The sequence below is a fragment of the Bolinopsis microptera genome, chromosome 3 (assembly GCF_026151205.1).
Source record: "Bolinopsis microptera isolate Bmic1 chromosome 3, MBARI_Bmic_1.0, whole genome shotgun sequence".
NCBI classification, from domain to species: Eukaryota; Metazoa; Ctenophora; class Tentaculata; order Lobata; family Bolinopsidae; genus Bolinopsis; species Bolinopsis microptera.
Window position 1 is genome coordinate 15,683,329 of NC_087074.1, and position 21,559 is coordinate 15,704,887.

General features: G+C 37.6%; 1 protein-coding gene across 3 annotated transcripts in view; it reads left to right on the top strand.

The window, feature by feature from the left end:
- Positions 1–21,559, top strand: part of LOC134813636 (sorting nexin-29-like) — a 69,945-nt gene that overhangs the window by 34,786 nt on the left and 13,600 nt on the right. For all 3 annotated transcript variants that reach the window (XM_063821515.1, XM_063821517.1, XM_063821516.1), the window contains exons 15-19: positions 1,141–1,269; positions 5,182–5,282; positions 11,990–12,087; positions 12,377–12,493; positions 17,217–17,293. In XM_063821515.1, the coding sequence (XP_063677585.1) occupies positions 1,141–1,269; positions 5,182–5,282; positions 11,990–12,087; positions 12,377–12,493; positions 17,217–17,293 (522 nt within the window). The remainder of the gene's footprint in view (positions 1–1,140; positions 1,270–5,181; positions 5,283–11,989; positions 12,088–12,376; positions 12,494–17,216; positions 17,294–21,559) is intronic.

Genomic DNA, 21,559 nt, shown 5'->3' on the forward strand with positions numbered 1-21,559 from the left:
CTATTGGTGAGTATCTCGACTAAGTCCCCGATCTGGTACCCTGAGTCGGACAGATACCGCTGTCGGACAGATGTCGCTGTCGGACAGGAGTCGTGTTACCCGCAAAAGCAAATATAACCATTAATTAATCATTGACAATTTAATTTCTGCGGAAATTGATAACGCGAAGGTCGTGGCTATTTTAAAATAAGATTTTAGCATTTTAACTACATGAAACAAACGGCATATCGCCGAAAACATTTAGATAAATTCTATAGTTGACATAATACATTCGGTGATCCTCAAACTCTACTAACTGTTTCTGGGGCCAATGGGTATTTTTTTGTGAAACTTGATTTCGAGATGGCAGTTGACCAACAAACTAGGACCAGTGACCGAACTTTTGAGGGGTCCCGGACCCCAACCGCCAAACGGTGCCCGCGGGGCAGCCACGCCCATATTTGGTCCAAATTTGGCCCAATTCAGCCAAATACCCTCGACATGCCCAAAAACCAGGTTTAAGGTGCTCTACTTGTAGCTAGTGGTCTCCAGAACTCGTATATGAAATTTCGTCAAGATTGGACAAAAAATGACTGAGTTATGAGCCAAAAACCATATGCCCATATTTGGGCATACGCACCAAATTTGGTAGATTTCGTCCCATAAATTGGTCAAATATCAATATTTTTGAATAAGACTTACTTTATATGAAAAGTAAGCCTAAACTGCATATTCTCTGTAAGTTATAGCTTTATATCAGTTTAAATGTGGATTTAAAAAAGAAAGAAAAAAAATACCCCAAAAAATGAACAAAATTGCCCGTATCTCCGTTCGCGACATTCGCAGAATTGATTTCATCAATTTTGAAATAACTCAATCAGTTTTCAAAATTTTTGCATGAAATTTTCGGAATCGACTCTCAATCGCTTTTCCACCTTATTATAGCAAGCCGATTTTTAATTTAGGCCTCTAAAAACATTTGGCGGCCAATTCTGAATTTTGCCGGGAAAATTTTGGAATTTGGCCGCCAAATTTGACAATAAAATACCCATTTGGAGATTGGTTGGCAGCCAAATCTAAAAAAGGCTGGGACCCAAAAATAAATAAGGTCCTATAGCGAATATACATTGATTATGAAAATGTTTAACCCTAAAATTACAGGCAGTTACAAGAGACACTGAATAGAGAAATGTTGACGCGAAGTTCGCTGAAAGAGGAGATTGGGCACATGCAGAGTACGTTCATACAGAGACAGAGCCACGATCAGGCAGTTATTAGAGGGTTACAGAGGTGAGCAGTTAATTATTATGACATCATCAATTATATTATCGTTTGGTTTATCAATTAAGTTATCGTTTGGTTATTTTCAATTATCAGATTATAATTATATTGGGACTTAACCTAGTTTCGTGTATAGTAGTAAGGCAAATTTTAACTTCACCTAACTCCATTTCAAAGAACTAGAAATTTGGCTCGATTTAAAGCCACTGATTTTACGATCATGCAAGCGCAAACCCTTTTAATGCCAGGCATGTCCAAAGTAATTAGCTTATAGACTAGAGGTTCACGCTATAAAAGAGGTTTAACTATAAATGAACCTTGGCGACTCTATGGTATAATCACGATTAACAAGAAGCTGAAAGTTAATGCCCTGTACATGCTGGAGGCTTCCTGTCTGGAAATACGCGTACTTTTCGCAACTCTGGTATTCCATTTAATTTACCACCCATTAATCTTCAACCTTTCAAGGCATTTATACCGTTCAACTCGACAACCAATCTTATAACAGCTTCCTAGGAGTAGGAACATATTATGGATACTACATATGAACATAAACCCATACATTTTTTTTATTAAATACTTTTCAAATTTTACAGAGTACAGCAATAGATGAATATAAAATAGAATCGTTCAAAATAACGCCCCCATCAGTAAAATATGATGGGCACCCAAACACGGTAAACACATAGTGAACTATGTCCGCAGTAACTTGGACCCATTACATCGAATTAATCTAAATCCAAAAATTTATGAAAAACTATTTAATAACAAACAAATCCATGGTGAATAACTGTGGATATAGAGTCAAAATTGGTATTTCAATACGTCAAATTCCAGATACATTAGATACAGGTCTGATATGGTCATTAATGTGTGAGAAGGTGTGCGGGTGAAGTTTGATGATGTTGAAAGTATAGGAAAGGTACATAACAAATTAATAAAACAAAAATAATAATATTATGGGGTGCAAAGTGACTAGGCTAGACTGTTGTTTCACTATCCAATAAACATTTCCATAGGTGCTTAGTGACCTCAGCTTTGAAAAGACTAGTAGACACAATCTGTCTTACCTGTAAAGGGAGTCCATTCCACAGTATATGGGTTCTGTAGAAAAATGATTTTGCCAGTGGGCTATTTGAGGTACATATGGTGTGTGAATTCTGACTTAACTTAGGTAAAATTGATGACACAATAGACAGACTGTCGAGGTGGCAACGACCAACGTCTTAGTCGAGAAGTGCCCTGATATAAAGAGAGATAGTGAGGCAGCGATACAGGAATTAAATTGTTCAGAACTTTGTGGAAAAAAATAAGATCATTCAAGTCAAACTTTTGAGACAAAGGGAGAATGTCGACAAGCTTGCACTTCTTGAATTATTGCTCAGGTGGATAACTGCGGCCCTCTTCAGACAGAATCCATTTAATAGCTTTCTTTTAAGTGATTTATTACAAGGGTGCCAGATTATGGAACAATTTTCGAATTGGCTACGAACCAGGGAGAGGTAAAGCGCCCGGCGACGTTTCTGATCAATGACAATATGGCCATTTCTTCTGACCATACCAAGTTGTTGGCAGGCCTTAATATAAATTCTGTCGCACTGACTATTCCAACTTAGCTTAGGAGTAACATCAACTCCAAGATCTTTTTCTAACTCTACATAGTACATACACAAGAGGAGAGCCATCAAGATTATATGCGAATGGAGGAGATAAAGATGGTTTTCCTGAAACAATAAGCACTTTACATTTTGCTGGATGGAATCGCATTTTGTTTCTTAGTGCCCAGTCAGAGAGATAGTCTATATCCATTTGCAAATTAGTATTATCAGAAGATGAATGTATTTTACGCCAGATTTTTGTATCATCGGCATACAAAATAATATCAGTATTATCCGAAAGGCCAAGAGGAATATCATTGATAAACAATACAAAAAGTAAGGGACCAAGGATAGAGCCCTGGGGGACACCAGAATTAACTGAGAGGGTAGATGAGATCTCATTACCAGTAACCACTATTTGGTAACGGCCTTGAAGGTAATTGGTAAGAAATTTGAGAAGTGTACCATCAATGTTATATAAGGTCTTTAGCTTATGAAGAAGGATATCATGATTTACAGAATCAAATGTCTTAGCAAAATCAAAATACACAACATGATTGATAATGTTTTCGTTAAGAGACAATGCCAGGCTATCACAAAAGTCAACCATATTGGTTGTGCATGACTTGTGCTCTAGAAAACCATGCTGCCTGCGATCAAGAAGGGTACTTGTCAAAGAAAGCAGTTTACGTTTAACAATGCGCTCAAAAACTTTCATGACTAAACAAGTAAGGGATATTGGTCTATAGTTTTCAACCTCACTTTTCTTACCTTTCTTAAATATTGGGACAACATTTGCAAGTTTCCATTCTTGTGGAATGTAGCCGCTGTTGTAGGATCCACGAAAAATGCATGTTAGAGGGTTAGCTAAACCTACGGAACAATGTTTTGAATTTTACCGTGTATGCCATCTGGTCCATGGGCTTTATTTGAATTGATATTTGAAAGAAGCTTACGAACATCCCGATGATCGAAGTCAATATAAAAATCAACATCATTGACATAGGAGATGTCAGTGTCATAAAGTGAAGGATCCGAAAATTGGTTATAAAAGAAAGAATTGAAAAGTTCAGCTTGATCTTTGGGTTTGAACCGAAGCTGTGAGTTTTCTGAATTAACTAGCAGTGAAAATAGCGTCCATTCAAATATTCACTTGTACAAAGTAGAAGTCCTAACCAACCCATGCAATAAATCAGACGGTTACACAGTACACACCGTGTGCGCTCTTCGAGAGCAGGACATTATATCGTGTACCCAGTACAATACCATATAGCCTCCTCTTGAACCAAACTAAATATTTCGCATATAATACGAAGCATACTGTCAATCGGCAGCTTTGACATTTTTTTATATATTGTTTCAATGTTGTGTTCATTATTTTGACCAAGTTTTGAATCAAATCAAGTTAATTGTGAATAGCATCAAGCTGGTCCACGTCAGTATGGTGCACGTCGCTATCATGGTGCACGTCAGTATGGTGCACGTCAGTATGGTGCACGTCAGTATGGTGCACGTCAGTAAAAGATTTGTGGATGGAAATTACAGGCAATCAAACTTTAATAAAATTATACTACTTTGAGAATAGAATCTGGACATAACGCCTTCTCCGGTGATTCGATAAGTCCATCATGGTGTACAGGATCAAAGGGGGAAATACTAGAAATCAAAGGTGGTGAACTATCCTAAATATTGACGATGAACACATTTCCATTTAAGAGCGTTAGAAATCGTTCACATTTTGCGTCTGCAGCAGCCGAAGGGAAGAGGGTTAAATGGGCGAAAATTGAAAAGCATTTCTTACTTCTCACCATAAGCAACCAGTAACAAAATGACCGGACAAATGATCGTTTCGAAAAGATATATTCAAACAAGTCAAAAGAGAGATAGTTCTAATGTACCGTCACAATAGTGACTTTAATATATAATCAAGAGTACTAGCCTGCTGATTTATCGCGGCTGTTCTCATCTGAAACTATGCTTGGTGTAGCTCGTTGGGATAGTATAGGAATTCTAGTTCCTATAATTGGGAATGAGGTAGTTGTCTGTTCACAGATCGCCCTCTAAACTTACAAGGAAATATTTCCTGTAGATCCTTGATATATAAGCAACATTTGACAGAGCATAGTGTGGATTGAGCTATGTGCCCATGGGCGAGAACCCGGTGGATGTCCTTGCTGTACGGCAGTGTTAAACAAGGAACTGAAACCGAGGGGTTCCGTTCAGGCCCTTCACACTTTGTTTCTGTCTAGTTCTAATGTACCGTCACAATAGTGACTTTAATATATATTCAAACGAAAGCACTTTATGGTAAACTTCCTTCCAGAGAGAATCAGATGTTAAAACAACAACTAAAGAAATACGTTACAGTCGTACAACAACTCCGTAGAGATGATCGTATCCCATCAGACCACGACCTCTCGTCAGGTAACTTCGACCTCACCTTGGTAGCTGATATTTTACTTGCATTATAATTTTTTTCTCGCGACATTTTTACCGCAGCTAAATGGTGCATCTGATCATTTTTGAGGGCAATTTTCAAGGCGAGAATTTTTGGCAGGAGTTGAAAGGCTCCGCAAAAATCAAGCTATGGCTGGCTCAATTTAGTTAACGCTGCCTACAAATGATCTGAAGATGGCACCCGTCGCCAATGTCTGGTTTGTGATAAACCCGTTTAAATACCGTGAATTAGATATCAGTTTTAAACAACAATGAACGGTTTTGTTTCAAAATTATTCAGTCCTTTTTTTTTTTGGTTTTGATTTTGGTTTATAGAGCTACACGCCACATATGTCCAGGTTCATTATAATATATAATGTAGGACTTCTAGGCAATGTGCTTGGTTGTGGGACACACTCAACTAGGGAAGTTGAGAGGCCTCAAATCAAGTCTCATTAAAGAGATATCAACAGAGTGTGAGCCACTGCCAGACTAACCTGTGATTAGAGTTTGCCAGGCTCTATGAGTGTGGCAGAGAGTGTCTTCTTTGTCCTATCCTTTGTTCGTGATGCTGATAACAGACTCTTGTTGTAGGTGGTGGTGACAAAAACTCATTTGCATGATTGGGTCTAGAGATGGGTCGATCTCAGTACCGTAATTATAAAACCATTATCTGAGAACTTGTCTCAACATAGAAGATCTAAATGACATTAGGTCTAAACTGGGTCGATTGAAAAGTGAGCTACAGATTAGCGGCTGGGAAAAACAAAGGGATGGAGATTAGTGATTAACTATGCACTATGCAGGTAATCAGTACCTAGGTGCTGAGTGAACGTTTGGCAGACCGTAAAATCCGAAATAAAAACTGTTAATGATTTAAACATCCTAGAATTAAGTGCCACAACCATGAGGTTATAAAGTCAAGAGGGTCTAAAATGGATCTAATTGTATAATGTGCTACCGAGAAAAGTACTTAGCAAAGTACCATGAGGTAATTAAGCTACTATAAGGGGATAAATGGTGATCGTGAGATAATAATTAGAAACAATGCCTCATGATAGACGATAAAGTGAGTATATGAATGGAAATAGGTACAGAAATAGCTCCGGTAATTATACAACAACAACAACAACAACAACAACAACAACTCCGGTAATTATAGATGGGAACAAATAAGATGATTATGTACGGAGCTGAAATATAGAGGATAGAGGAGAGAATAAATTGCTAAGACATTAAATGGGCAGATTGAAGTTTGAACTATTGAAAGATACCGTGTCTTCACAAAGAGGGTCTAAATAACGACTTCTAAGTGTTGGGGCTAATGAAAGGGTGCTGCAAAATAATATCAGAGAATATATATAACTTAAGAAAGAAAGAAGTAAAGGGGATAAAATGGATGCTGTAAACAAGCGAAGTGGTCATAAATGACGGGAAATATGGCCGGTATCCAGAAAGTAGAATAAATATAAGCTCTGGTGTTTTAAAACGTTGAGCATGAACCTGAGAACTAAATTTGAATGTTGTGATGCAGGGTATGAATGTGGTGCTGGTTGTGGTGAGTGTTCAAGAGTTGTCCAGCCACGAAGTATGGGCTAAAATACACAAACATGTAAACATACACAATGCAAAGGAATTGGTAGCCGCCACACCTGACCAAGCAAGGGAACGAGTAGAAGTCAGGTGTAGTAAGGCAACAACTAGTGAAGCATTTGGAATTTGAGTCCAATGTTAGGCAGGAAATTGGACAAGGAACCAGCACCTCGTGATCTTCTGAGGAGAAGTCCGAGTGAAGATAAATTTAACAGTGTTTTTATACAATGTTTTTATACTGCACCGTTGAGCAAGAGCGCGAGTAACGGAACTATGGTGAAGAGAGACAAAAGTAGAAGCAAAGCTGAGAGAGTAAATCGTGAATAATAGGAGTCTGACGACTGCAAGGTAATAAATATAGTGTCCAGAAACTGAAAACTAATTAGAAGTAGATAGTGCTGCTGTAAGTGTAAGAGTGCAGATAATGTAAAAGAAAAGGTCGAACTTTATGCGCGAAAAGAGTGCACAATCAAGTGACACTGGCGAGAGAGCGCGAGCGTGAGTAACAGGAAACTAACAAAGTGCAATAGACAGGTGATACTAAAGAAAGCGCACGCATGAGTAACAGGACTCTAGTCTTCACAATGTCGAATGAGTGCACTAACCAGGTGACTCTAAGGAGAGCGCACGCGTGAGTAACAAGACTCTATCGAAGGGATCTCAAACACGAAGCGCACGAAAGCTAGAGTATAACGTGAGTAAAAGGACTCTGACGACTACTATGTTATTGTTACAGAAAAAGTGACCAGAAACTGAAAACTTAATGAGTAGATCAAGAATTTAAAGAGGTGCAGGATACCAGCTGTAAAGAAAAATGCTGTTTAAAATGGAAGAGTGCAGATATAATTATAAGTAAAGGTGAAGCCGATTGTAAAGTCTTAATAAAACTTCAGCGCAAAAGAAATAGTGTTTGGATTTGAAGGGTGAGACACCAAACCGTGAACGGACTTCATTCTCTGTGAGACCAGATTTCGGCTTTGACAGCAGAGCGGAGTTGTAGTAGTTGTACTAGTATAGGTCCATGCTCCCTTGCTTGCGTGTAGTATGCTGGTGTATCGTTTCCATCAAAGGAATAAGGAACGTGGTCTTAAAACTTGCTGAAACTTAGCCAAAATCGCTTTATGTCAGAATCACTCTCTCTTTTGCTAATTGTGGAGAAGCCGCAATTAGAGAGATGGGCCATTAGAGAGGGGAGCTCTGAAAATTACAACGCACGGGAAACTGCTAAACAGGTGATGTGATGTATTTAGTCCTTACGGTAATTTGGTTAAGCTTTACAGGCGCTAAACTTCTTTAGCAGACGCTCCAAATCCCCACAAGGTTTGATTGACGTTTTTTTAATTTTTTTTAGAGAGGCTGGGCCTGGTTAGCCCACGAGAGGATAGCATATGAATGCTTTGCCTACCTCTGGGGTATGGCAGTCCTGTGGGAGGATGCCAGTGGAATCAAGATGTGTAGGTAATCAAGGATGATGGTAAGTGTTGTGGGGTGTGTCATAGATAAACGCTTAAGTGGTGGTTGAGTGTGGAAGAGAGAGGCGTTTGATTGACGTACTTTATCATATAGTAAGATATTACAACAACCTGCAGAAAATAGAAATTAGTTACCTGTTGAGTGTTTGATTTTGAGAAACACTTAAGTTGTTAGGTCAACTTTTAGTATGGGATATGTAAGATGTATTTGGAACTATCTGTGAACAAATTCAATAAGATCGTTTCTCAGCGTAGGTTGACCGCAATCATCACATTTATGGGGTCGAATGTTTGGAAGCTCTGAGTCATTCAATTGCAAGTTGTGATGATATATCCTATTATGACGCATCTTAATTTTTGACCATGATCTCACATCTTAATTTTGGATTAAGTTTCGACCTTAACAACTCCTTGAAAATAACATGTTACTAGAAACGAATGAGGTATAACGTCTTTATTGGTTATTAGTCTGGTTAATGAGTTACGAATTACAAAAGCAACCTTCAATTGATAAAATTGTTAATAGAATAATTGTTAATCACACTAAAAAATGTTTCAAATGTCTAAAGCATCTTAATCGAGTCATTTGATCTAGTTGACTACGAGATACTGCTTTATAAGCTGCAGAGAACTATGATGTAAGAGGCATCAGCTTGTCTTGGTTCGAGTCGTATCTAACTAACCGGAAACAGTATGTTCACGTCAACGGTTGTAATTCGGAAGAATTGGGGATTACCTCATTGTTAAACGCTGTTTAACTTTGATGCACAAGGTTTACATAGGCGTAGCACCTTCGAACATCGGTAATATATTTGAAAGAGCATCACTTAGACAAACGGCAAGGATAAATAGTATTTTGAAATTAACTAGTCCTCTTAAATTAAAACCTAGTGATTTAGCGACCACATTAGCAATGTCCTCCTTGTATATTTTCTGTGGAACTCAGTTTGCGTAGTTCAGACCATGGCAATTGCCGCATGCAGGTATACAGCTCATGCCAAATCTATTGGTCAAGCAGCTGTCTCCAGTAATACTCACCTGACAGTTACAGGAAACGGATTCCAGTATGGAAGATTGTGATGCCAAAATTTGAAAATTCTAATATTTTAGACCACGCCCATTCAATATTAAAACACCTATATTGTTCTCTCTGTATATTATGGACGCCTTTTCAAAATGTTGTATCTGATCTGAAAAAATGAGGCAAAACGGATTATAAATGACGACATTATCAAGTATTTTGTGTATCTCGTTAACAAAATTGACTGGGTGATTATGTGACACCGTGACACGACACCTTAATTGGGCACCCTTAACAATTCCCATAATGTTTAACGGGGTGGTTAACGGGGTCACCTAATCACGTGATTAGGTTAACCAATCACCTTATCACACGTAATGATTAATCTCGTTATGCTTCGTATCTCGGTCATCTGAGAAGCTAAAGCTCTATTTTTTTTTCAGGAAAAACGTAATTCGAATGGCCAAACACAATTCAATAAAAATTTAGCTCGATCCGACGATCCAAACTATCAAATAAATGCAAAAATGAACCTTCAAAAAAATTAACACGAATATTTTTCGATTTGACAAATTCCTCGAACCTGCAGTGGTGGTAGTAAGTCATACCGGAAAGAATTATTTCAATTCGGCACTCAGTGACTGAGCTATTATAAAGGCCAACGTTTGCACACTGACTTTTGGCCCACTCTGTACTTATCACAACTTTGCTGATTCAAGGGTTTATCAAAGTTACTTTACAAGTATTGAAACAATTTCACCTTCAGAAATGTCTCCTTTTGTTGCCCTGAGGTCAGGGGTGTAGGAATGATTTTCTTCATGGGGGGCCAAATTTTAAATATTTTTTGTCGCTTCGCGCCAAAGCATGAATTTCAAAACATTTTCGGGGCAAGGATAAAAGGAAATTGCGGCATGTGCGGAATCGCGATTTTTTCAGTTCTCCGCGACAAATTGCGCATTTTCCTTTAAATCTGAAGACCAAATCCGCCTATTTTCCTTCAAATCTTCGGGCCAAATATCACGTTTTCTAATTCTGTATACGAAACCAATCACATCCACAGCCTTCCGAATGTAGGTACGGACTTCAGAAAACAGAAAAAATATTTTCGGCTCATAACGATCAGAGTAGCATGAAACATGAACAAAAGTAGTTTCCAGAAAAACTTTGAAAAATTTTGACCGAAAAAGTACTTTTTTCCCACAAATTTTTAAAAACCTAAATTTAAAAGTTAGCCTTTTCGGCCCCTTGCCCAGATTTTATTGGGGGCGATGCCCCCCCCCCCCCCCCCCCCCCCCGCTTCCTACACCCCTGCCTGAGGTTGTTAAAGGTCTGCAAGACTTCTTCATGATCACTCTCCCGGCATAACTAGCAAGAATCTTGACTTTATCGAACCCATAGATGTATCATGTAACTACTAACTGACCTTGTCCGAGCCCGAAAAATTGTGACTTAACAAATGATGTCCACCTTGCTTAGGGGACGTTTGGCGTTTGCAATTGATGTCACAAGTCCCCACTTTGGTTGTACCGAACAAGCTGTTAAACAATTTAAAGTGTATGTGGTTATTCATAGGCGTAACGCGAAATAAATCTATTAAAATCGGCGTGACTTTTTGGTGCTCAAGTTTGCGTAGAGTTGAGCTCTCGGAATGGCCTAACAGTATTTTAAAGTTAAATGATGTAAATTAAAATTAATCTGTAAATTATGTTTTATCATTGTAAACGTGTCAAAACGAGGAATATCTCACAGAATTATGTTAGAGAGAGCGGCAAAAAATACTGTCTGCAGCAAAATAACACGATTTTTTGGTGACCAATTATTTTGTTGCACGGCGGTTTTTAAAAGGTGATATCCCAACAATCCAATTATTTTAAAGCTCAAAATAATATGTAGAAGTCATTTGAGAAACTGCCTGAACTCTGAGTCTCCTTGACGGAGCTTGTGATAGTAACCCATCTTGACGGACGAATGACGATGTTTCACCAACTTGAAATTGAATGACTTAGAGCTTCCAAACCGTCATTCGATGATTGCAGTCATTTTGATAGGGTTCCTGATCTCTGAACTCCCACCAAGAACAGAGATACGAAATTTCACCAAGTGTAAAAAGTTATGCCCATCGATTGGCGATGGAAATAATTTTCTGGGTGTTCTTTAGACCCTATTACGCCCTCCTACGTTGAGAAACAATCTTATTTAATATTTTCTCTTATGATTCTACTTCTAGATCTCCCAAACTGTTCATTTGCAAAAAAACGCAATTATCACTTGCTATAATCGTGATTTACCACTAGATTATCCATTGGGATCACGGTTCGGTAATCTGTGGGTGGACACATAACGCACGGTTAACGCACGATTAACGCACGGTTCACGCACAGTTAAGGCACGGTTCACGGCTCACGCACGGTTAACGCACGGTTAACACACGGTTAACGCACGGTTAACGCACGGTTAACGCACGGTAAACGCACGATTAACGCTCGGTTAATGCACGGTTAACACACGGTTAACGCACGGTTAACGCTCGGTTAATGCACGGTTAACGCAAGGCGGTTTTAGCGGATATTTGTATCCAGGCTCAGCTATCTGACATTATATATCTTCAGTACTGGTAGAAGTTCCAGTGATACAACCACTACAGATACCAGCAGCTCAAGCTAATGTCTCCTTCAGTAACTCAGCTCTAGAACACAAACTAGCGCAGGTAATTATATCTTCTCACTGTTCCTAGGAGACTTATAGTGCAAGTTATATTGTATCTTCTCTTATAACTGTAACTAATCCTCTAATCCTCATGTGGCGATTTAAATACAGTCTTAAAGAGTGGTTCAAAACGTTAAATATATTAGACGAAATTCATTCCATTTAGTCTGGCTTTTTACTTTTGAAGTTGAACACAATATGAAGCAGCAATCGATCAATTAGCTTTCAGCATTTATCAATCAAATCCCCGAATATCTCGTGTTCAAACAAATATTACGAGTATTATTCAGGTATCAGAAATGCATGGAGAGTTAATGGAACTGAACCAAGAGTTGGTTACTAAGAATTTAGCCCGAGAGAAACAGTTACATGAAATGGAAAAGAAGCTCACTGAAATTGAGAACAAGGTTTGTTCATTATAACTGTTTCATAATGCAAAGGTTATTTTTGTTTATTTTGTTGGTATACCTTAATTCCCAAAAATTTGGGCGACAACAAATTTGAGCGGGCCTCTCGCCCAAATTTTTTGCAGACCAAATTAATTGCATAAATCTTTTCCGTCTGCTAAATTTGTTGCTAACCAAACTTTTGGCATTTGGCCTGTGGCCCTGAAATCTATAGAAAGATGGCTTTTTCTTCATATCCAAGTGAAATAATATTTGAAATTTTAGTTTTCTAATCTGTCATTCATGGCTTGACCAAGTAAAAAGGCTTATATTTTAAATGAATAGAAATAACTGGAATAGCTAACAGCTACTAATAAAACAAATGGCTAGAGGTACGGATAGCTAGAGATTTAAACAAGATCTGCAAATGGATTATCATCCACCGTAAAGTCTGATCTACAAGCATCAGTTATACCCGACTTCTCAAAGCCTTTCCTTATGTCATCTGGCCTCCCTTTTAAATATACAAAAAGTTCGTTGATCCAACGAGCGTGTACTTCACGGATCACTGTCAAGCGGGTATCAATTTTCACATTGTCTGATGAAACTCCTCCATTGAGCTGACACACTATGTTTTTCGCGTACCAATCTTCGTACTTATTGCGCATGCATTTCTTAGCCAGTCCATTGATAGATATGTCCAGGGGCTGTAGATGATGGGTCATATTAGCTGGAACTTACTGTAGGATACAGTTGTTGGCTGTCATCAGATCTTTTAGTGTCTGCGTGTGTTGGGCCCGAAACACATCTGATATCAGTAGCGCTTTCTGCTCATAGATCATGATGTAAACCTTCTAATTTTCTTCCAAACCTTTCGACCATCTGGTGAGGCGTCATAATGATAATTGTATGTGAAAGGGGTATGATAAGATATGCTGAGTGTAAGTAGTCTAAACTATCTGATTGAGAGACTAAATATCACTATTGTATATCTATCATTTTGTACTGTGCCATCATCACTGTATTTTTTAGTAGTTACTGGGCAGATCGTAAATTTCATAATGTGAAACAACTCAGACTACCACCTACATGCTTAAAATTGAAAGCAAAATGACTGGAATAATAAGGAATAATAATGAACTAAGGCAAATATCTAACTGAAATTTTAGTGGAAAATCGTTCATTTTTCGAAGAATTTGTGCCCAAATTTTCGGTCGCCCAAATGAGTTCAAATTTTCTGCCCACATTTTTCGGGCTCAAATAAATTGTGCTCAATATAATGGCACACAAATTTTTGGGAACTAAGGTAATCTCAACCAGTGTCCGAATTATAGGTTAACTAATACGGATAGTCTCACTCAACGTCCAAAGTACCCTAATGCTAAATGAGAAGACCCTTATATCTTATGTTGCTCAGAGGAGAGACATGCAGCAAGTATCAATATGGTAGCACAAAATAATGGATCATGCCATGATGATAAGTTGATAAGTTGATTGGGAAATTGCTTCGTTGGATCGACACCTTGATATCACTGAAATGACAACTTAATTATTATGGGATATATACTAAGATGGCGTTTCTCTTGTCTCATATTACATAATATATTATATGTATGTTAAATGGTTAGTCTTCTGAGGAATCGCGACTAATTGTTACCATACTTCTGTTGTACTTGTTTGGAGTTCTGAGAAATATAAATGAATGCTAAAGTTGTTATTTGTGTAAAGTTTCACTTTGCATAAGTAATATTTCTTGGTGTTCGGTGATGTTTTTGAATATTTTGTGATTTTTGAATGCTTAATTATATTCGTTCAGGACGTTACAGAAGGAATTAATTTAATGTAGTCCGAGAAATCTTAACCCTCCTAGCGTCCTAAGATGGCGTTTCTCTTGTCTCATATATGCTTTGAGCAATGAAAATAGAACATGGATACCTTTACCAGGAGTTGGGCAGTATAGAGGAGAGTATATATGTGACATGAGTGCTTTCTTCATTTCAGATGGAAAGTGCTGGTCTTTAACTACGAGTTGATAACGTGAAACAGGTTTCACTTCGTTAACACAGTCTTTTAGAAGAGATGGTGGAATAGGATCCAGGCAGCAGAACTTGTTGGATGGACATCTTCGAGACTGAGACTTTTAGTTCGTCAGATGCATGGTCTTTGTCAAGGATTAGGTATTTATCACAGAGTAGTTCTTTGTCTTTGACAGAATCTTTTTCCTACCATCCCTGATAAGTGATAGTAGTAACCTTATCAGCAAAGAAATCTTTGACATTTTTTAACAGTTCCACTGGATATTTGTAATTTGGAAGGTCATGGGTATCGTTTCTTTGGAGCTGATTGAGTTTCTTGTAGACCGTATGTGCAATGTGTATCCTCTTAAGAGGATTGGAGAGAGGCCTTATTGAAGACTTGTCAAATTGTAACTGACAGAACTAATTGTGTCTGAGTCCCAGCTTTTAGGTACTCACATCTTTCACTGTCTTCTGTATCTACCTTGTCTTTTCTCCAAGTACGTTCAGCAACTCCTCTTTTCCGCCTGCGAATGCGAAGTTTCAAGTTCAACCAGGGCATTCGCTTCTTCACTATCTTCTTTTTTATGTTAGGATATGATAAAATATATAGAAAACTAAAAGAGCTTAATAAAAGTATGGCTCAGTGAGTAGTGACACAAGGAAAAAGGAAGGAACAGTACAAAGAACAGATCCACTGTATATGTAATAGTTCTGCCCAAAGAATCACTAAGTTCTGCCCAAAGAATCACTAACGTCACTCATAATCAAGAATAAATTAACTCAAAACCCGCAATAATTATGAAAATATTCATTTCATTTTGTAGGAAGTGTGTGAGTAATACTAATGTATCTGCCGAGTTCTTTTGAATTATTAATTATTAAAGAACGTACGATATATCTTGTTCAGTTTAACACTCAATTCCCAAACATCTTTAAAGAGCAGCAGTAAAGAAACACCTCTAAATGCTTATTAAAAACAAATGTGCAGGAGCCCTCCATCCTGCCTGAAAATGGTGCTTTCCGAAATACTTCTTATTAAAAGTAGGCTAAACCGGCAGTCAAAACAATTCTTTTTGTGACGATTCGGAGAAAAAGTGAAATCAAAAATAAACAACATAGTATATAACAGTCCAGAGAAATATATCAAACACCATAATATAAAATTTGTTTACATATTATAGAGATGAGAGTGCTTGCTCATAAAGGAAACCCTTTTAATATTATTTTATTTATATTGTATTTATTTATTTTATTATTATTTGACATATTCCGTCATTTTTAGAGAGTAGGTAGAGAATTCAAACTTGAACTAAATTGCTGCTGAAATGCTAAACATTTGTCGTTAAACTGGTAGTGGTATTACTCGCCCTTACTCTCGAATATTTCACTCTTGCAATTACCATCAACTCGAATGAGTTAGCGAGTTATCGAGATTTCTAAATATCTATTTATTCCCCGTTACATAATATATAATGGATAGTTAATATCTGCAGAAAGGGTGACGTATTCTCATTCTCAAATTTTGAAATAATTCTGCATTCGTACCCTTCTATCTCACAAGGGTACGAATGCATTCAAATACAGTGTTTCATCGCTGATGTTCCAACATACACCAGAGTAATGTTACCATGGTAACGCAGATTAAGTGATAAACTTTGAATGTAGACTGTTATCTAACGAAATCAGAATTAAATGTCTCAACATTCACGAAACAAAGCAGGCCATTGTTACCCTGTAGTTTCACTTTATCATGGGTACTGAGTACTGACTACTGATATAATCTAAAGTATAAACTGAGCACTATATTTACAATCAGATAGCACCCTCATTAAGCCACCATAAGTCAGACGACATCCCATCCTAAGTGGCCCTTATCATTTCGCTCGACCAAAAATTATCACGTGACTTGGGCTTTACAGTTTTGCAGCCGAACAAAGCAGTTTTACATGTTTTTACATATCCCGGAACCCCAAATCTAAACCTACCCTACCCTCACTAACTGCTCATCTCTACCCGAGGTTTGCAGTAATTCAGGGCACGGTAAATTGGGGTTTTACTGTATATTGTACATTAATTAATCGAGTGAACATGGACTAGTAAACCAGGAGGTGGCCTCAATTAATAAAATACAGTGGTGGTAGGGTCTAGGTCACTCGAATGAAAGAATGTAAGTAAACTCGTGGTTAACTCGTGGTTTAGGAGTTAGGACCATGCCTCTTTGTATTGAGTTTGACGTACAATTCTATAAAGAAACAGTAGGTGAACAGTGGGTGGCAGCAATAAAACCTTTTATTCTGAGGAAATAATATGAATATCTAAATATCGGGTGAGCAATGTGCAAGAATGGTATTTATTATAAACGATCCTGCTTTGCTGCTTTGAGAATAGTGCCAGCGTAGTATTCCCAGCCATGAATTGACCTTATATTCTATCCGTCGATTGGGTTTTAGCCGAAATATATCTTACAAAGATATCTTACAATTAATGTTAACATAATACATTTTCACTAAAGCTGAAATGTGATAGTGATAAGTTTGATTAGCATTTCTCAAATTTTCATTAAATCGTGTTACTGCCTCCTTGAAGATACTTTGGTCCTATGTAGTTTTGTAAGTGTAACTGTGATGCATTACTGTAAAATTTATTAGAATTTTGGAATTTTTAAATTCAATCAGCATGTTATTCATGTGAGTTGTAAATATATAAATATGGTTGCACTATCACAGGAAGCCACGAGGAAACAGAGAGAGTCTGATCCAAAACGCGCTAAAAGTAAAGCAACAAAGCAAGAAGTTGATTTCAGGTACTTCCACAGTTTAAAGTTGTAACGAATTTAATTAATCAACAAGTTAACGTTTACTTTGACGTCTGCTTAGTTAGATTTAAAAGCTCCACTCAGAGTGGACCACTCTGCCAATAAACGGTTACCGTGTTCTACCCCCCCCCCCCCCCCCCCCCCCCTAAATGTGATGATTCTGACCATTTTCATACCCAAGTTGATCTCCTTTCTCCAATCAGAAGTGGTGATATGCGGGTTTAGATATGGCGAAAGCGCCAAAAAAGGGCGTGGTCAATTGTGCAAAACTACCCCATACTTAGAAAGTCTACCCAAGCCAAATTTGTTTCTGAGGGGTCCCTTGAGCCGTTCAAGGTCGAAATCTTTATTCGGGTTATGAAAATTATAGCCTGGGGTCCCCAGGTAAATCAGACACATCCGGGGAAATGTTCCCGGCAATGTGTCGACTTTAATAATCTGTTTTCGCTTTTGAGTGGGTCGATCATATAATTGATGTTTTGAAAAACTGTTGGAGACTACCACTTTGTACCAAAACATCAACTAAATGTGTCGAATTAACAATACTAGCAGGCAATGCAAGAGACAACGATACTTATTTATTTTGTGATTTCAACACCGCTTGTTGGTCCAAATTTTGAGACCTAAAGTTTTTTTTTCTTGGTCAATTTTGTATTTCATTATACTGGTCAAAAGGCCATAAAAGTATCCGACCCAGCCAAACATGTTTCAACAGAATATCTTTTCGGGGAAACTCCTGTTTAAGTTGCAGATGTCGCGGTGTCAGTAAAATGGCAACAGATATATATCGTCTCGCTTTATATGTAGTAAAACGAGTAAAACATTGATTTTTTAAAACAAATCATATTTTATACAATCGTGATTTAAGTTATGTTCAATAACATCTTCGATTCAATCATAAGATGTTAAGACTGCGGAAAATAAACAAGGACCAGTCACCTTCCATGATGATTCCAATCATCTGCAAACTTGGTCAGTGTTGGTACAAGTCATATTCATCTGAACAATACTTGAGTTATATATCTAGTATCAGTTACATAATATTATCTAGTTAAGAAATTGATACTTTTGACTGGCAAATTCTATTACATAGAGCAATCTAGAGAGCCTCATTAAACTACCCAGTCAGAGACAGAGTAGTGTAAAAAATGGTACGAGTCAGACAATGTTTGACTAGGATCAATGGTACATCGAACGGTTACCCTACTGTTCATCCTTTCAGCAATGAATACTAGCACTGGCTGTCACGGGGATTATCTGCTAAAACGTGACCTAAAGTGATTTAGAGTTAATTTTTACGAACAAATTTGTCAAAACTTCTAAAATAGGCCAAATTTTGGTGTATAAAAAAATTTAAAATATTACAATTTTGTCGGCTCGTGGGATGCGTCAAAGATAAATAACGTGAGCTGCACTTATAGATACGTATGAATAATGAATATTGAATAATTCCGCCACATTTCGTCGACTGGCTTAAACAAGAAGCTTCCCTCCGTTGAATGACAGAGCTTACGGTAGGGCTAGGGCAATAGCTCGCCGCTTGGAGGTAAATTAATACCTGTATCAAGTTTATTGGGAATTAAAGCTGCCATCCAGTCGATCAATCAAATTAATGACAGGTTCGAGAATCGAGAACGTTGTCAAGCTCAACAAAGTACCATTTAGATCAATCAAATTAAAACCAGTCGCAAAATCTACAAAAATTTAATTCCCAGAATCAATTCATTTTTTGATGACGAAAACGTTGCTGACATGGTTTCAAAATATCGACACCTTTAACGCACCGTTAACCAGACCGATATCACGTGACCCACCAAGTATCGACCAAACCTGTCACGTACAACGCGTTTTCAATAATTGGTCTAGACTCTAGTCGGCAAACCTGCAATCGTGCACCTGTTAATCGTGAATGGAAGTTTATACAGGCTATCAGCGAGGTATTTAAATACATTTTGAATGTAAAACTCTTACCGTTTTCTTGATTAAGCTGCTCAAGCCATTTTATGTAACATTTGTGGTACAAAACCATCAATTAAACCACTTACCACCGACTGATTTAAAAATCCTTTACCATTTGACTTCCTTATAGTTTATATATAATATATAAGTCTCTCCTTATATATATAAATATATGCTTCCCTTGTGCTAAGAAATGTGATCTCTGCAAAAAACTTCCTGAAACCATCAACCACCATCGGCAGTTTCCACACCAACCAAGTATTCAGTATCAAAGGACGATTGGACTGTGATACCAAAAATGTTGTTACACCAAAATCCAACCACTCAAAATTGCCAACAGCTGTCATAATTGTACCACTGTATTGGCCCACGTTGTTAACAGCTCGTTCGAACAGGGGATCTTTCCCCAAGCCTTGAAAACGGCAAAAGTAGTTCCTGTACATAAAGGTGGATCTAAAACTGACATCAAAAATTACATACTGATATCTCTACTTGCCACTTTCTCAAAGAAACCTTCTCGGCAAAGAAACCTCATTTATCGCGATGTAGTAATTTGTGGTGTCACAATCGAAAGAAAAACAGGAGCCCGTTTCTTAGGAGTTATAATAGATAACAAACTGAACTGGTCGTTACATATTTCTGCCATGAAAATGAAAATGGCCAGATACATTGGAGTCATGTACAAACTTAAAAAATATTTGCCTCTGGAAGCACGTTTACAAATATATCACAGTTTTTTGCTGTCTCACCTTAATTACTACTCCCTCGTCTGGGGTTTTGCTGCCAAGTCCCATATAGAAACACTGTTTGTAAAACAAAAAATAGGTCTTAGAGCAATACTACCAGGTTTTGTTAATTACTGGTACAAAGATGGTACACCACCAGCAAGTACCATGTCTGGTTTCTATGTACACAAAATATTAACAGTTCATAGTATCATCGTAAAGAACTCATTAGTTTTTATACATAAGCTGAAAAACTTCCCAAGTCTAGTGCCTCCCTCTATAAAGAAAATAATACCTAACAGTGCACCAATATTTAACGTCGCCGATCTGGATTCGGGTCTTACAACTTTATGGTCAGATGAATACGGTAAACACCCTTACAATAATTCAGTATTCTACAAAGGTCCACTATTAGCAATAAACAGATATAGTGTCGCAGCAACTTCCTTGCCAAGTCTCTTCAACCTTAACATCTACAAAAGGTGCATAAAAAACATGCTCATTGATCAACAAAACGAGGGCATTGCAGACGAATGGCCTAACTTTATGTTATACAATATAACGGGACTAAGGAAATCAGAGCACAACATCAACCGTAATTCTGATAATAACTCTGTCTCAATACCATAAGCACGCCATCACAGAATCAATTTCACTGCATACCATCTCAGTTACACTGCCAGCAAATACGGCATGATGCTATGCGACTGATAACAGTCGTTACATTTAAAATTTTGGAATAGCTAGCTAACCGTAGCTATGCACCTGTTTCCACTCTAACAACTCTAAAAGCGCATTAATATAATATGATAATTTCAACGAAAGGCAACTTTTTATGTGCTCAGCTATGTTTTGTTCGACAAGCTCCATTTAAATCGTTTTAATAAGATCTAATCTTGTGTGAGTTTTAAATTTGAATAAATTTGAACACTTTTTATATATATACAGGGTGGGCCAAAAGTCAGTACTCATACGTTGGACTTTATAGCTCTCAAATATAAAACACGGCGGAGCTATTACATTTTTAATTTCTATTTATTTGATTGATTGCATGATTGATATTTTAAATAAATTTACTAACATGTCTTCATATCAGGATAACTGTAAAGGTATATTTTACCGACATTTGAAGTCAGCGCGTTGTTTTACTGACAGTTGTGGCTGACTAACAATATATGTATATATATAATTGTGGGTGGCGTCGTCTGCTGACAGTGCTCAATCGGCAAGCCGAGAGCTAGATACAAATTTTATATATATAATATATATATATCCTCGAACCAGTAAGTACAGTATGCCATCTTCAAAGCAACAGCTCTCAAATATAAAACACAGCAGAGCTATTAAGGCCAACGTATGCCCACTGACTTTTGGCCCACCCTGCATATGTATATATATATACCCATAGACACAGTGTTTCGCCCTATTGGGACTCATCAGTGTGGCTCAAATCATCAGGGTTGATTTTTGCTGATGGCGGGAATGGAACCAACAATCTCACGACTGCTGGCCCGGGACAATGCCATTGCACCACCAAGCCCTTAATGATGAGGGAATGAAATAGGTACCA